This window comes from Nannobrachium achirus (genome assembly GCF_963921795.1).
Source record: "Nannobrachium achirus genome assembly, chromosome: 5".
In the NCBI taxonomy this organism is placed as follows: domain Eukaryota; kingdom Metazoa; phylum Chordata; class Actinopteri; order Myctophiformes; family Myctophidae; genus Nannobrachium; species Nannobrachium achirus.
Genome location: NC_137814.1, coordinates 56,421,702 through 56,439,036, shown reverse-complemented (window position 1 = coordinate 56,439,036; position 17,335 = coordinate 56,421,702). Strand labels below are relative to the sequence as shown.

The window sequence follows — 17,335 nt, the reverse complement described above, 5'->3', positions numbered from 1 at the left end:
ATTATTTTATCGGAGGCCTCAACGAAGCCCCGGTCTAGACGTCCATCCTTGGCCGGGACTTAGACTCGGCCATCCACGGGCCGTATTCGCGCTAACGGCCGAATCGCGCCGCCCACTCCAATAATAAATCACATCTTTAGACAGGATTTTCTCCGGATTGTGTCCCCAGACCCAAAGAGAACGTTTTTTGCGGCTGAAATAGCTTTAGATCGGGCTTCTAAATGGGTTAGCATTTTGGCTACGTGTCAGCTAGCTTCCTCCTCTGGACACCCATAGGATTGACCGGAGTGAAAACACAGGCCAGTTGGGAGAGGGTCGACGAAAGCTATAAAGAAGGTCAATGGAGAAATTTCTGGCACTCTAGCACCCCTTGTGGCCGGATGGCACTGTATGAGTTAAACTAATGACCTATTTCTTTTGTTTTTCAGGAAAAATAAAAAAATACGTATAACATTTATCACAATGTTTGAATATTAACCTAAAACTAGAAAATATTGTTCCTTCGAAACAATTGTAATAATAATAATAATAATAATACATTTTATTTATAAGGCGCCTTTCAGGTCACTCAAGGTCGCCGAACAACAGTTTAAAAAACAACAGTTAATACAGGAAACAATTTAAAAACAACAGATAATACAAGAAACAACTTAAAAAATATATATATATTAAAAACAACAATTAATATAGGAAGTCACAGTTTAAAAACAAGCAAAATAGTGCAGCAGCAGAGCAACATCAGTCATATGCCTGTCAAAACAGGTGGGTTTTGAGATGGGTTTGAAATGTGGTGATTGAATTGCAGTTTCTGATGGCAGGGGGGAGGGAGTTCCAGAGGTGTGAGACAGAGCGACTGAAGGCTCGTAACCCCATGGTGGAGACACTGGCTGAAGGTTTGTCAGGGGGGGTCAGTTCGATGGAGGAGGCGGACCTTAGAGACCGGGAGGGGATGTGGATATTGATGAGGTCAGACAGATATGGAGGGGCGAGGTTATGGATGGATTTGAAGGTATGGAGGAGAATTTTATAGTCAATGCGTTGTTTTATTGGAAGCCAATGGAGTTGGTGTAAAACAGGGGTGATGTGGTTGATGGCAGGGGTTCTGGTAATGATACGGGCAGCAGAGTTCTGGACCAGTTGGAGTTACGGAGGAGATTTTGGGGGAGACCATAGAGGAGGGAGTTGCAATAGTCCAGGCGGGAAGTGACGAGGGAGTGGACCAAGATTGCAGCACTGTTGGGGGTGAGTGAGGGGCGGAGGCGGTTGATGTTTCGGAGGTGGAAGTAGGCAGAGCAGATGGTGTTATTGATATGGGTATGGAATGAGAGGGTGCTGTCGAGGACGACACCCAGACTCTTAACCTGAGGGGAGGGGGAAACCGAGGAGTTGTCTATAGTGAGGGAGAAACTGGGCTGCTTGGTGAGTGTAAATTTGGAACCAATGAGGACTACCTCGGTTTTGTCACTGTTCAGTTTGAGGAAGTTTGAGGTGAACCAGGCTTTGATTTCCTGTAAACAGGCACTGAGGGAGGGAGGTGGGAAGGTGGAAGAGGGTTTGGAGGAGACGTAGAGCTGGGTGTCGTCCGCGTAACAGTGGAAATATCAGTCCGAGTGGGAGGAGGTAGATGATAAATAAAATGGGACCAAGGACAGAGCCCTGGGGAACACCGGAGGAGAGGGGGGAGGGATGTGATGTGAATGATTTTAGCTGAATGAACTGAGTGCGGCCGGAGAGATATGAGGCAAACCAGTCTAGGGGTGTGTCTGATAGTCCAATGGATGCTAGTCGGTCGAGGAGGGTGGAGTGAGAGATGGTGTCAAAGGCCGCACTCAGATCGAGGAGGATGAGGATGGATAGTTGTCCAGAGTTTGCTGCCACCAGGAGGTCATTTGTGATTTTAATGAGAGCGGTTTCTGTGCTGTGACAGGGGCGAAAACCAGACTGGAATTGTTCATACAGGTTATTGTTGGAGAGGTGAGTCTGGAGTTGAGATGCCACTGCTTTTTCCAGGATTTTTGAGAGAAATGGGAGGTTGGAAATGGGACGGAGATTATTGAACATGTTGGGATCTAAACCAGGTTTTTTTTAATAATGGTGTAATAGCTGCGGCTTTGAGGGATGGTGGGACAGAACCAGAGGTGAGGGAGGAATGGATGATGGCAGTTATCAGGGGCAGCAGAGAGGGGAGGGAAGCTATAACCAGGGAGGATGGCAGTGGATCAAGTTGGCAGGTGGATGGCTTGGACTTTCTGATGAGTTTTGATAACTCTGTGGCAGAGGGGAGTTGAAAGCAGGAGAAGGGTACAGAAATGGGAGGGTAGGGGACATACGGAGATGGACAACTGGACGTGTGAGGCGTCAGTTGCTGGTGAATGGTGGTTATTTTTGTGTTAAAAAATGACATCAGGGAGTTACAGTGGTCGGTGGAATAGAAGTGAGGGGGGAGGGAATCGGGGGGGCGGAGTGAATTATTGACCACTGAGAACAGGGCCCTGGTGTTCCCAGCACCAGCAGTGATTTTATCTGCAAAGTACAGGGATTTGGCTGAGGAGATGGCATCTTTGTATTGGAGGATGTGAGCATGATACATTTGTTTGTGCACAGTGAGTCCAGTTTTGTTTGAAAGCCGCTCGAGCTGGCGCCCTTTGGCTTTCAGCTGGCGTAGGTGGGGGGAAAACCAAGGGGCAGAGTGGGAGAATGAAACAGACCGGGTTTTGAGGGGGGGCAAGTGAATTCAGCAGAGTTTGGAGACCATCATTGTATGAGGAAACCAGCTGATCTGTGTTGCATGGGGGAGTGATGGTGGGGAAACTGTCAATGCCTGTTGTGAGATCTATTGGATTTATGTTTCTGATATTACGAAATGACATGACACGTGACAGTTTGAATTTGGACAGTGACAGACTTAAATTAAATGAGATGAGCTTGTGGTCAGAAATGGAGAGTTTTACACCAGATTGTGGGCTCGCTTCAAGCCAGAAAACATGGCTATAAAAGTACAAAATGTCAAGATCGCAGGCAGTGCTCTCTTTGACGTTAATGACGCAATCAGACGCTGCATGCATGATTTGAGGCATTTTGTTCCAAAAATGTGTTATGCAAAAGTTGACCCGCTGGTGGCGCTATAACAGGCCAATGTGAGAAGGGTGGCATCTGTTCCTTGACCTAGTGGGAATGTGCTTGCAAGATTTCACGCACATTGCAGGCTGTGTTCATGATTTGAGGTGTTTTTGGCCACTTTATCGCTGCTTGCAGCTATATTTATTATTATTATTTTTTTATTTTTTTTATTATTATTATTATTTTTATTATATTTTTTTTTGTGCACTTCATAGGCATGTTAGATAAAGGTCCTTAGATTGTGTGTAGAATGTTTCATGCAAATTGCTAAAAAGAATCCTAGAATAAAAACGGGTTTAAGCGTTTCACAAACTGCTCAAAATGATATAGCGCCCCCCTTTGGCCAATTGGCGTAAGATTGGTTTTAGTGATATTTGGACTAACACTCTACATCTTTGCCAAATGCCATGAACATGTTACTTTGCATGTATGATTTAGAGGCAGAAGAATAATTTGCATAAAACTGCAATATTCATTGAATTATTAAAAAAGCATGTTTCAATTTAAAAGAAATCCGATCTGACAGATCTTTAGATATTGGTCCAAGGTTCACGTAAAAAAAGTTTTGTGCACGTGACGCAAAAATTCCAGAATAAAAGCTGGTTTAAGCATTTTACAAACTGCTCAAAATGGCGGAAAATCTAAGGGCGGAGCTTACTTAAAGACAGATGTCTTCCGCTTGAGTCAAAGCACGCGTGTAAGCAAGTTGACTTATGCCCCTTTGGAGTTTGAATTTTCAAACGCTTCGTATAGCACCCCCCCACTAATGCCACTAATGAAGAGAAAGTACAATATCAATGAGTGGCATTTGCCACTGCGTGACTTGACCACTAATAATGAGGCTATAAAAAATATTCCACCCCCCGCCCATCCACTTCCATTATAAAAACAATCTGCCCTGGCTTTTTCGTCCCACCTAGTAACAAGAGCAAAATGGGGCGGGATTTGACAAAGAGTGGATTCATAACATGAACGGTAGATATTTTTTGGCTAAAGCCAACCAATCAGAGGTATCTGTGCCTCCGTGTTTATGACACCATACTATTTTTTTCCGGCCTAAATGTGTTCTAAATCAGGGTAAACCAATCGGAAGCCTCTGTGCCTATGTAATCATGGAAAAATCAACAGAATCAAAGTGTTTCATTGGTCTGGCTAACTCATGTTATCATCATTAGTGACATCAACATTTCTTTTAACATAAAGCGGGGCATAGGAGTGGTTTGCACCGCTAAAAAACAACAAAACTAGACATTTTTTAAATACAAAATTAAACAAGTGCTCAAAAAATATTTGATGACCATACTACTATATTTTGGACCATACTAACCTTCAATAATTACCCTACAGTGAGTACAGTCCGATGTGGTCGCCCTGGCGATGCAGAGCATGCAGAGTGGCAGCTTGTGGCGGGAGAGGATTACGTCTTTGGGTCAGAGGTCGAGTACACGTGCCACCCAGAGTATGACGACACATTCACTGACACAGCGATTTACATTCATTGTGAGATTGTCCTCTGTCCTAAACTGGGATCAATTATTTTACCAAGCTGCATACATAAACACACTATTAGACAGACCTGTAAAGAACACGCTTTTTATGCTCTTGTTGTCCCTATACGCCAAATCTCTTCGCCAAAAACAGCATAAGACGCTGAAAGAACAGAAACTGACACAATATGTCCATATATGGGCATCCCCAGATATGGGCTTGATATTGTTGACATCAGGGATCTCCATATATGGGCATGAAAGGGACAAGGAGAGATTTAATTGTGTGGTTGCCGTGATGCGGTTTAGTTTCAGCTCATTCCATCTCCTGTGTGTGTGTTGGCTTGTGAGACACTCCTAGCAAGACATATTCTTCACCCTGTAACATTATTTATTGCGCGCCGAGAACAGCTGACATACAAACTGGGACGGAACACTGTGAGCTTGTAGGTCTGTTATTCCCAGCTGTTCTCTGCGCGTGACACCGTATCAGTGCTACATCTGGACATGACCGTTGACATGCTATGCTGTATTCATTCACATTCATCTTAGCTACCAAGTGGTACGTGGGTCCAGTAAACGCCGGTGCACGAGTAATGGATGGGATGGTGCTGCCCCAGTGTGTCAGAGTAAGCACATGCACGCACACACACACACACACACACACACACACACACACACACACACACACACACACACACACACACACACACCATGCAAATCTAGCTTCTCTTTGAATGAGTACAACAAGTAATTCCTCGCTGAGATGAGCCTCCTCAAGGACAACGAGGAGCAATTGAATTCAAGGTTTAATTTCCCTCAAATGTGCCATCAGCGGGGCATTGTGTGGATGCTTCCAGAATTCTGTGGTAATAATCCTCTCAGGGTTAAAAGGCTTAGACATTTTCTTACCTGGCTCCAGCCCATAGACCCGCCCACTCTCTGAGCAGACTGGTTCTCTTGGTCTGGTGTTGTCATATGACGCTAAAGTTTCTCTGGTTTAGGCAGAACCAAGCCAATGAGAGTCGGAGCCTCGGATGAGGGGGTGTAGAGGTCTTCGGACCTGCCCGAGATCCGTTACCGTCTGTCCCGGTTCCCGGGTATCTGATAGTGAAATCGCCGGTTCCTGTTACCCGAGTGGAGCCGAGTCAGCCGAGATTGAATGAAAGAGAACGCACCAACTGCACCAAATAGATCACGCCACAAGATGGCACTAAAGATGCAGCATGTAATCTGATGCATTGGTTGTGAGAAATTGTTTAGAACTCACTCACAGTCACGAGCACAACACTGTATGTATGGGGCCGTTGGATTGTTATTATTATCAAAGATTGTTGATATTAACGTAACATTTTGGTTAATGGTTTACAATGGAGTTGTCAATGCATGTTGTCATGCTCTGCCAGGTTCGGGTCTCGGACCTCTCGTTCTGCGCGGGTATCGGATCTAATTTGCCTAATAATAGTACGGGTGACGGGTCCGTCATGTTTCGGGCTGTTAGGGTAACTGTTCTGAAATTCCAAATTATAGACGGGGCCAAATGGGTCCGGCTCCATTTTCCCCGTGTCCCTTTGGGTTCGGGTAGTTAAAATTGGACCTGTGAAGACCTCTAATGGGGTGGGACTAACTTTTGAAAATCAACAGAAACAGTGGAGGGAGGGGGAGCTCAGCCAAAGCTCTTAATTGCTCCCTTTGAACTTCAAAGGGGGTTTTGCTCACCTCGTTAGCATCAAAGACAACAACCTGTTTGATGCCTGTCATAGAGGGGAGGGGGAGGGGGGAATGTTTTTGTGTACAGACAAGTCAAACACAACCCCTCCCACCAGATCTCTATCTATCTAGGTCGTCCTCAGACGAGCCCTCCATCGTTGTTTCCAGTCATCTCGGTTCTCCATACATCTGGCCAGCTCATTGGTGTTTTGTGTCCCTACGTCTTCCTTGAGTACGTCCACGTATGTTTTTGTGGGACGTCCTCGCGACCGGTGCCCATGTGTTGGCTCCCACAGTACCAATTTGCTGGCTGGAAGCTCCTGGTGTCTTTGGCAGTGTCCTGCTAGTCTCATTCTTCTGGTGGCAATTTTCTTGCTTACCCTTGGTATACCCTCATACAGGCTCCTGTTGGTAACATGTGCACTCCTGTTGATGTTGAGTACTGCACGCAACATTCTAGTGTAGCACCCATTTAGAGACTTCTGCAGGGTTGGCTTCAGGGTCCAGCATTCACTGCCATAGAGGAGAACAGACTCCACTGTTGCGAAGAAGAAGCTAAGTTTGATTTGGCGGGGGAGGCTAGAGTTCCATACACTGTTCATGCCGTTCAGGGCCCTCCAAGCGAGTGCCTTCCTTACTTTAAGGTCTTTCTCAGTTGAGTCGACCCATGCGCCCAGGTACTTGAAGTCCTTGACTTCCTTCAACACAGCTCCTTCTGTTGTTGTCAGAGGTGAGTGATCAGGTAGGTTATAGGTGATAACCTCAGTTTTCTTAGCATTTAGCCTGAGACCAACTTTGGCACACTCTATCTCCACCCTTTTCAGGGGTTCTTGTGCTTGTTCCATGCTGTCGGAGAGCAGGCTGATGTCGTCTGCATAGTCCAGGTCTGTCAGAACTACTGCGGGATGCCGCCTTGACCTCCTTGGTGTTAGCGTGAAGCCAAGCTCTTGTTCTCGTCCACCTATGGCTTTCCTGAGCGCATAATCTAGAACTATGATGAAGAGGTAGGGGGCTAGGGTGTCTCCTTGCATTACACCAGCTCGGATGTCAAACACCTCACTGCTGCCATCTGGGGTCACCACTTTGGCCCTTGTTCTTGCGTACATGGTCTCGATAGCCCAGAGAATGTTGGGAGGGACATTGTAGGCCTCAAGGATCTTCACCATCTTGCTTCTGTGGATAGAATCAAACGCCTTTTTGAAGTCAATGAAGCACAGTACAGCTGCTAGGTTGTCCTTTTTCACCTCCTCTATTAATCTCCTTAATGCCAGGATCTGTGCTACGGTTGTTCTTGCCTCCATCCATCTCTTGTGATTGGGAATTTCACATTTCAAATCCCCTCCCCTTTGAAATCTCTTGTCAATGGGACAATGTCAGACTCAAGCTCAGCACAGAGTCTGAAATCAGGCTAGACATTTTCCACGTCTTGTCTAAAAGTTACCACTCAACTAAAGAGCCAGGCTCGTTAGCCAAGCTGCAACGCACACACTGTATCGGCCATACATTACACGATAAACGGGCCCGAATCGGGTAGAATTAAACACTACAGGATATTTTTTTCAGATTATCTGACCAGATAATCTAAACGGGCTCATACTAGCCGTTTTGAACAGTCGGGCGCTCCGCACGCTAGAGGATTCTATCCCGATTGAGTCGGGCTCGAACACAGCAATAATACATAATGCCACGGGGGCTGTTCTGAGCGCTGTGCTTTGCAACACGCACGCACACGCACATACAAACACATTACGTTATCCACTCACTCAACACACAACACCGCCTCACGCAAAGAAAAAAAAAAGCTGCATGTATGACCTGTCCTCTTGTTATCATGTGTTCTCTCTATTCTAACATTTGTCTCTGTTCTTGTTCATGTGTTTGAACATGGCAGCTTGTTCCGGTTACCTTGGTATAAAGTATAATGTAAAGCTGGTGACGGACGACCAGCTGACGGCCTCCAGTGTGTTAAGTGCACCAAGTACATACTTCTCTGCCTACAAAGCCCGTCTGGACAATGGTTACAACTGGTCCCCTGCTACAAACGATCATCTTCAGTGGCTGCAGGTAAGGAAAGAAGGAGCCTGTGGAGAACATTTGAACTACAACACTGTTGAAAGAATATCTACTTTTGTTTTGGGGGGAAAGAGAAAGAAAATGTCTCGTGTCACAGATAGATTTGGCATTTTCATTGAGCACCACCACTACTACTACTAATACCAGTAAGGCTCCCTAATCGGGAGATAAGCGACCGTAGGTCACTTATCTCCACAAATAGGGCAAAAATGTGTTTTGCCAAAATCTTCCTGATCCATGTTGATGACATGAGTGTAGACATACTGTGTAGTGATTTTTGTGATTTTAGGGCAAAATCTGTAGGAGCAGTGTCCAAAAATGTGTTTTTAAAAATTGGCCTGGAGGTGGCGCTATATGGGACAGATTCATGTTGATGGGATGAGTGTAGACATACTGTGTACCGATTTGCGTGATTTTAGGGCGAAAATTGTAGGAGCAGTGTCCAAAAATGTGTTTTGCAAGAATCGGCCTCATGGTGGCGCTAGAAGAGGGCCATGTGAGAAATGAGGGGTGGGGTCTCCGCGCCGGCAAGGCGGACGAATAGGTACCGGCCCCGGCTGTCCCGGTCGCTCCTAGCCGGAGTTACGGCATTGATATGTGAGCTGCAGTGTAGGGGGTCCTCCACTGGGGGCGCCACCACTTTTGCATCCGTTCTGGAGCACCAGGAGTCGGTGGTCCCCGGGAATTCCCCGTGAGCAGCCCCGTTGGGGTGGTCATTTGGTCATGTTTGCGCATTTGGTCATTTTTTACATCTGGGGGTCCCCCAGGGACCTGGGGGTCCCTGGAGTTCCGGGGGTCCTTGGAGGTTGTAGTTTGGCAGCCAAGGAACGTGTGTGCAAAATTTGGCATGGATCGGGGCAACGTTTGCAGAGATATAAGCAGGGAAAAAGTGTGACGTGTGAGGTGTGACAGACAGACTGACAGACAGACTGACGGACTGACGGACTGACTTACACTTTGTGCAGGGACAAAAATAAATAAACTCGCTCATGGATTTACTTGCAGTGGGTTACAATCTGATGAGGTGTTAAACTGGAGAAATATAGACTATACTAAATAAAATAATGACTGGTGTTTGTACACAGGTGGACCTGAAGCGTCCCAAGACTATCACAGGCATCATCACCCAGGGAATCAGAAATAAAGAGAGATCATTTTATGTGGAATCCTTCAAAGTGTCCCACAGTGATGACGGACGGTCCTGGACCGTCATCAAAGAAGCCAACGTGTCAGACAAGGTCAGTTCAGCTGGACTTTCTTGGTCATTGGTCACTGAAGAATTATCATAGATCTAATGTGATGTTTCAAGTCTTCAGGCTTTACTGATCTTTTCCTGAAAATGTACTGCGAATGCATTTTTTCCACTGGTTTCTTCCACTGTCTTTTTTATGGACAATGGAGTGTATATTTGCACAAACTCACAAATGTCAAGAAACCACTCCATTCCCATTGAAAAGCAGAATCCACCTTCAGTTTCATTTAAACTGAGAGGCGGCCATAAAAATAGCTAAAATAGCTGATCTACAAGCTTAATGTTCTACAAATCCCCTGAAAATACTGTCTTGCCAATGGCAGGACGTGTGAAGTTAAGTTCTAGGCAAAACCCACAGTGATTGGCCAGTAGCTGCTGTGATTGATAATTCTCCTTTTTTTGCAAATATGCCTAAACCTAACCTTAACCCTAACCTTAGTAAGACTATGCTTAAACGTAAGCTTAAACCTAACCCTAACAGTTAGGGTTAGGTAAGGTTAAGTCTACTGTAAAGTAATGAATCTGCTCTCTAAAGTTTTCTACAGAACATAACTACTTGCCAATGGCAGGACGTGTGAAGTTAAGTTCTAGACAAAACCTAGAACTTAACTGCAGTGATGCATCGCATGCCGTCATTAATGTAGTTGCCTTAACTCTTTTAGTGCCCCATCATAGAACCCCATCATAGAACGCCAACATAGGGTTAACATTGTAACACTGAAGCCCCTCTCTGCGCGTGAGCAAGTTTTCGTGCACGACACACGTTTCAACGGATACCCGGATGTTTTGATGGAGACAGGAGTACACATTTTTAGCATTAAGACCGCAAACGCATATTACTTGAACCATTATTTTATGCTTTAACTATAAAAAAATAGCAGATCTACAAGCTATAGATATACAAGGGGGGGAGGGGGTTGTGGGGGCGACTCATTTCAATGATCAAACGGAAAACCAGCCAAAACAGATCTCCAACAGCACACATCTTAAATCATTTAGTGCCTTTCCTGAACTAGTTCAGGACTTTAAAATAGGGTGCTGTGGTGCCAAAGGCTGACCCAAAGCCGAACTAGTTCGGGATTTATACAGTATATCACTTTATATTATTGATCGTTACCGTGACACCGGTCGCGTCCGTGCGTGAAGCCCTGGCCCACGGATCACTTCCATTCGGCGATTAGGCTCCCATTCATTGTGCTTCAAAGAAATCCCCTTTTCTCCAAATAATGTCGGAATCAAGCATAAACTGCATCTTTTCATGGGCCAAACACAGGCCTGTGTTAGCTTAATGGGTTAAATTGTGCAAACAGGTCGGGATACTCATTTTATCCAATTAGGAGAGAGAACTCATAGGCTACACAATAAAGGATCCTAGTTTACGGTTGGAATAAGTGGATCATGTGAAGCGGACGGGTGGATTGGGTTCAAATCCCCTCATGACACGCTCTGCTTGCGCACAAGTAGGCCTACTTGTGCGTAAAGCATAAGTTGGCACCTCGACAGAGTAAAATTCAAGTTTTTATTATTATTAATATGCTGCCATTTTATTTATTGTCATTCTGGCTCCAGATCTTCACTGGTAACCACGACTGCAACACCTACAAGGAGAACCTGTTTGAGCCGCCCATCAACAGACGGTTTGTGCGTGTGCATCCATGGACGTGGTACAACTGGACCGCCCTGAGGATAGAGCTGCTGGGCTGTGATGATTAAACCCCAACCTCTCTGTACCGCATTACACGCCGCATTGTTAAAAAGCTGTCGGCTCGCTATCATTGTTTTCGTAGGTGATGCGGCTATGCTAGCAGTTTCATGTGAAGTTCAGGGACATAGTAACTAAATGTGGCATACAATTACATATGTCTATCGAATATACAATGAAATGAAGTTGATGTGTTTTCTCTTTTTTTAAGTGTAACTGTTGTATAATTGCAATTATACATAAATCTCATCCAAATTAGTTACATGAGATCATGTGCAATTAATTGTAATTGGCTAGCAAAACTTGTGGGATGGGCCTAAAAAACTAAGAAAGAAACAAAAAACTATAGTGTCCACAGGGGGCAACACAAACATAAGGTTTCACCATACTGTATATCCCCCTCAGCTTCCTCGCTACTGCATGACATAGGGCACATTCACACCAGGATGTTTTACTGCATGACATAAGATACATTCACACCAGGATGTTTTACTGCATGACATAGGGCACATTCACACCGGGATGTTTTACTGCATGACATAAGATACATTCACACCAGGATGTTTTACTGCATGACATGGGGCACATTCACACCAGGATGTTTTACTGAGAATAAAACAAATCCTGGAGTGTATTGTTGGAAAGTGCGCTTTGTTTGGGCTGGTGTGAAGGCTCATGTGAATTCTCTTGTGGATCAAACAAACAAATTCTAATCGACAAAGAAAATGCCTCACTTATAAGCGCACTAGAGTTGCGGTTCACTGTTGGGGAAATGAACCAAGACATGTGACATTGTAGGTTGAAGAATTTGTAAACAGGAGAAGCACAGGGGTAAGAACAGACTATGATGAGTGAGATGAGTGGGATTCGATCCTGAGGTGCTGGGATTGTTGGGCTAATGTTTAAAGTTGACGTCACAGTGTCATCTGAAACACCTGTGCGCCTCCTCTAAACCTATCCAGGAGGAAACACCTGTGTTTGGTTTGCCTGGCTCCAGCCCATTGACCAGCCCACTCTTAGCGGACAGGTCAGGCTAGTGTTTGGTGTGATTCCTTGCTGAGATTGATAAAGTGCAGAGTGAACGCAAACGAAATTAAACATGCAAGAATGTTGCAACTCCACCCCCCAATAGTCAGGTGGAAATTCTGAAAAAAGGCCTTCTATAAGCAGGTTAGAGGCATTTGGGGGTAAAAGTGGGGAACCAGGCTATTTTACATAATTCAAGGGTGCCGAATCTGAAAAACCTGGTTCCCAATCAAAATTTTGAGTTTTTGACCTTCTAATTTGCATAACAAAGTGGCTGCTGAATTGTACATTTTATTTATTCAAGCAATATTTCTCTTTCAAAAAACTTTTCATCATTTTATCATATAATCAGGCTTTTGTGAACACCCAGGACAGTTTTTGAGGTGCTTGAATCAGTTTAGATTTAGATATTTCATATTCATTTTTATCAGACACGCCCCCTTCCTATACAAACCCATTGTAACTTCAAACTCCATTCTAACCATGATAGATTTAATGAAAACACCCATCCTTTTTTCTGGTGACTCCTGACGCCCTCCTAATACGTGAGCAGGTCTTGTTCTTTCGATAACTCCTTTCATTTATTTTTCTTTTTTTTTTCTTTTAAATTTTTATCCCACGATTTTTCTAACCCATTTTTTCACCCGGTGCCAATTGCCTAAGCTGTGATCCTGGGCTCTACTCTCCCTCTGCCAACCCATTTATTTAAAGAAAATATTTTTTGTATTCATTTATTTTTCATTTTCTCAAATAATTATTAAAAAGAAACTAAAAAAGTTATCGAACAAATATTGCCTGTTCGTGTATTAGGAGGGCATCAGGAGTCACCAGAAAAAAGGATGGGTGTTTTCATTGAATCTATCATGGTTAAAATGTATTTGTATTTAAGTGAAATATCCCACAACCTTAATCAGAATCGCCCCAAAAAATTAGTGTGTGTTTCCATCTGTAACTCCACGTTCAGCAGTTGTTCAATAGTATAAAAAACATAATACAAAAATCAATAACGCATGTACCTTGCCCAACATCAACTTTATCCCATCCCACAACCTTAATCAGAATCGGCCCAAAAAATTAGTGTGTGTTTCCATCTGTAACTCCACGTTCAGCAGTTGTTCAATTGTCTAAAAAACATAATACAAAAATCAATAACGCATGTACCTTGCCCAACATCAACTTTATCACCTTCAAATCTGTCTCTACTTCTCATAATCCCCAAATGTTTAAAATATTTTCCCAAATTTTGGCCTGTAGGCGGCTTTGTCCTGTGATGCGATTTACATCACAAATGGGCGTCAACAAGCAGCGCACTCCCAGCTTCACACCACAGGGGGAGGGCTAGTCCCTTTTAAATAAAAATAAAACATTTTAACCATGATAGATTCAATTAAAACACCCATCCTTTTTTCTGGTGACTCCTGATGCCCTTCTAATATACGAACAGGCAGTGTTCTTTCGATAACCTTTTTAGTTTCTTTTTTATAATTATTTGGGAAAATGAAAGAAATTAAATACAATTAAGAAATTATTAAAAATAAATGAAAATTTTTATTGACAAAACACAACCTGCTCACATATTAGGAGGATGTCAGGAGTCACCAGAAAAAAGGACGGGTGTTTTCATTAAATCAATTATGGTTAAAATGGAGTTTGAAGTTACAATGGGTTTGTATAGGAAGGGGGCGTGTCTGATAAACTGAATATCAAATATCTAAATCTAAACTGAATCAAACAACTCAAAAACTGTCCTGGGTGTTCCCAAAAGCTTGATTAGACGTTAAAATTACTAAGGGTTTTTTGAAAGTGAAATATCTCTTGAAGAAATAGTTTAAAATTGACAATTCGGCAGCTATTTTGTTATGCAAATTAGGTCAAAAACTAAAATATTCGCTTGGGAACCATTTTTTTCAGATTCAGCACCCTTGAATTGTGTTAAATAGACTCGTTCCCAACTTTTACCCCAAAATGCCTCTAACAATCACATTTTTCAGAAAAACCACTAGATTACAATAGCACTGAGTCTACCAAATTCAGGGTGTGAATCTGCCCTTACACAGACCTGGCTATATGCAACCCAGCCTGGCAGAGATATTCACTCGCTTATTGCTGCTTCAAAGAGGAGCCAAAATCAAATAGTTTTTCCTCTATGTACTTGTATATAAGATGCACTGTAACAATAGAACATATTGAATGTTGAATCTCTTGTACAGTGCATGTATGATGATGTTTGCACATGGATGCCACGTTGTTATTAGACTCAATAGGCCCGATTCATCAGGCACTTTACGGCCATATTACGTACATATTTTGATCCTACCGGCATTTCCGACAAGTTAGTGGTAAGATTCATTCATGTTATTTTGTCTGGGATTTATGCTGGAAATACATTGGGAAATACACCAGCTCTGAGGCTGACTTACCAGGGCACAAAGCTTGCCTATGTCATTAGAATGCTTTATTCTTCATGCAAAATCAATTTAGATTGTGCCAAACATCAAATAAAATAAGTAGCCTATGTGCCCATTCTGCCCAAAATTGGCCAACACATGTATTTAACAAATTAAAGAATATCAAACAATGACATTCAGTGTGGTTAAGCTGTCTGTCACTGAGTTGGTAACCAAATGGACCCTTATAGATCTGCTTGTAGATATCGATAAAGCTCTGGTCCATAATCTGCAGCATTTCACTTGGATTCCAACATCATTTCATCAGGTGAGCAATGTTCAGTAGGGCTTATAAGATCATTTCCATAGGCTCATCCTATTTGGTGGTGGGTTAAACCTTGTAGGCTAAACTAAATGTATTCTCATTACACATGGAAGTATTACTTTCAGCAGATCCATTTTGCAATCTGCGGTTCTCAGAACAGATTTAATTGTAGCCTCTACACTTTGTCAAGGCGATGCAATGCCAATCTGACCACGGACCACCAAACCAGGCCAAAAATATGTTTTATTCTTGTGTTGTTATTCTCAGAATGGCCTCTTATTTCAGAGGACACTATACATAACATGTACACAGACAGTATATACAGCCTGATTATGCCATGTTGTGCAGTGTGCACCAAAAAGATTGCCGATGTGCAAGCTCACAGAGCATCACATTGGGACAAATTCAGCTTGCAGATCAGCTATTTTTGGTGTGTCATCGGTGCAAATGTAGTTCTGACCCACAGAGGAGTGCGGAGAGGGGACAGTTAGGGGTTAAAGGAGTAGTGTAGTTCACCCCCAAAATGATTTTTTTTCTATTGATTACTCACCCCATGGAGACTTGAGTTCAATAATATGTCTTTGTATTTGTTGCATTCCTAAGACAAAAACTGTACAGTATTATAGTAAATGTACCTCCATTGATTCCGGATGGGGAGTAACGCATTTGGGTCCCCATCCTACTTTTTTATTAATTTGAAAAACATCTAGAAAATACTTCAAATAGCCGATCTACATCTGCACCTTGTGAGCTTGTAGATCAGCTATTTGAAATTAATAATGTTATTTATAATGCTATTAAAAGAGCAAAGAAGTTTAGGGATGAGGGGCAGTGTTGAATTAGTCTGGCGTCGGGTGCCCGCCCCATATCTTTTCTGAGCTGGGGTCACGCCTCTCATGCAAACAGACATGCATTGATGCCAAAACCTCAAGTTCACACCTCGCCAACCCTTAGTGTCACAACAGGGTGTTTTAACAAAGAAACAAGCCTATATGCATATAGACCTGTATAGTCTGTGTCATCAGCACCCACACCCTAGGTGGGGTTGGCGATAGGGCTTTTCTGTGTGGAGTTTGCATGTTCTCCCCGTGTCTCCTAGGGTTGATACCCTCACAAAAACATCAGTAATCCTGGTCTCAATAATGCCTCCCCCTGGCCTGATGGAGGGGAAAGGAACTGGTTCACGCGCTATGTCCAAACCTGGGAAATCCCCACTGTCAGGTGAAAAGAAGCAACTTGGACTCCACATGCATAGAAGGAAGCATGAGGTCAGTCCGTTGTCTCCCCAGGCGCGGCAGAGGGAGAGCAGAGCCCAGGAATACATAGGCAATTGGCACTGGGTGAAAATGGGTTACAAGATCGTGGGATAAAAATTATATATAAAAAAAAGACCTGTATAGTACAGTAGCTGTTGAGCAACGTGCACGTGATGTCTCTCAATATAGTCCGATAAATATAAGACAGAGGTTGGACAAAATTGTATTATTTAGTTTTTCAACTGATTCTGTCAGGAAATTAGGTCTACTAGCCAGGATAAAATGATCTGCTCACTGCAAAAAAAACCTGTGGCCAAATCAAGTTGGGCTCCCATCGACTTTCTATACAGGAGGAAAATACCCAGAAAAAAATCTGCTTTAAGTAGGATGTGAGGGGTCTAACTAGGGGTTTGTCATGATGCTGAATCCATTGCAAGCATTTGTTTTGCACAAAAACCTTCATTGGCCCCAGAAAATGCCCACAAAAGGTGATGACTCATCACTTTTTATCACTAAACCATCATTTCTGGGGCAATTTTTAGCCCAAGGAATGTTTCTTTTTACCTAATTTCCTGTCAGAATCAGTTGAAAAACTAAATAATACAATTTTGTCCAACCTGAGTGTATTTTTTCCCTAGATTTACTAGACTAATAAGTGACCCCCCAAACATTGAATCGCCAATGCACCACTGAAAAGGGGACCCGTTTCGAAACGGGTCCCCATCCGGAACGAATGGGGGTACATTTATTGTTATCACATTTTTGTCTTAGGAATGCGACAAAAAACTAAAAATATTATTGAACTCAAGTCTCCATGGCGTGACTAATCAATAGAAAAAAAGTCATTTTGGGGGTGAACTAATCCTTTAAGGCATATTTTTCGTATTAGCCAGGGATCCTTTTAAGGCCTCAACCAGAAGATGTGTCTGTATTTTAAATTAATTCATATTTTACACAAACCCCATCATTAAAAAGCTAAAACCAATGTCAAATTGAA

General features: G+C 43.2%; 1 protein-coding gene across 7 annotated transcripts in view; it reads left to right on the top strand.

The window, feature by feature from the left end:
- Positions 1–11,517, top strand: part of LOC308285914 (coagulation factor XIII B chain-like) — a 263,356-nt gene extending 251,839 nt beyond the window's left edge. For 2 of the 7 annotated variants that reach the window (XM_080726823.1, XM_080726822.1), the window contains exons 21-25: positions 4,468–4,579; positions 5,160–5,236; positions 8,209–8,381; positions 9,476–9,628; positions 11,212–11,515. In XM_080726823.1, the coding sequence (XP_080582949.1) occupies positions 4,468–4,579; positions 5,160–5,236; positions 8,209–8,381; positions 9,476–9,628; positions 11,212–11,355 (659 nt within the window). In that variant the 3' untranslated portion in view covers positions 11,356–11,515. The other 5 variants (XM_080726828.1, XM_080726824.1, XM_080726825.1 and 2 more) reach the window with 5 other exon arrangements.
- Positions 11,518–17,335: the final 5,818 nt, after the last annotated feature.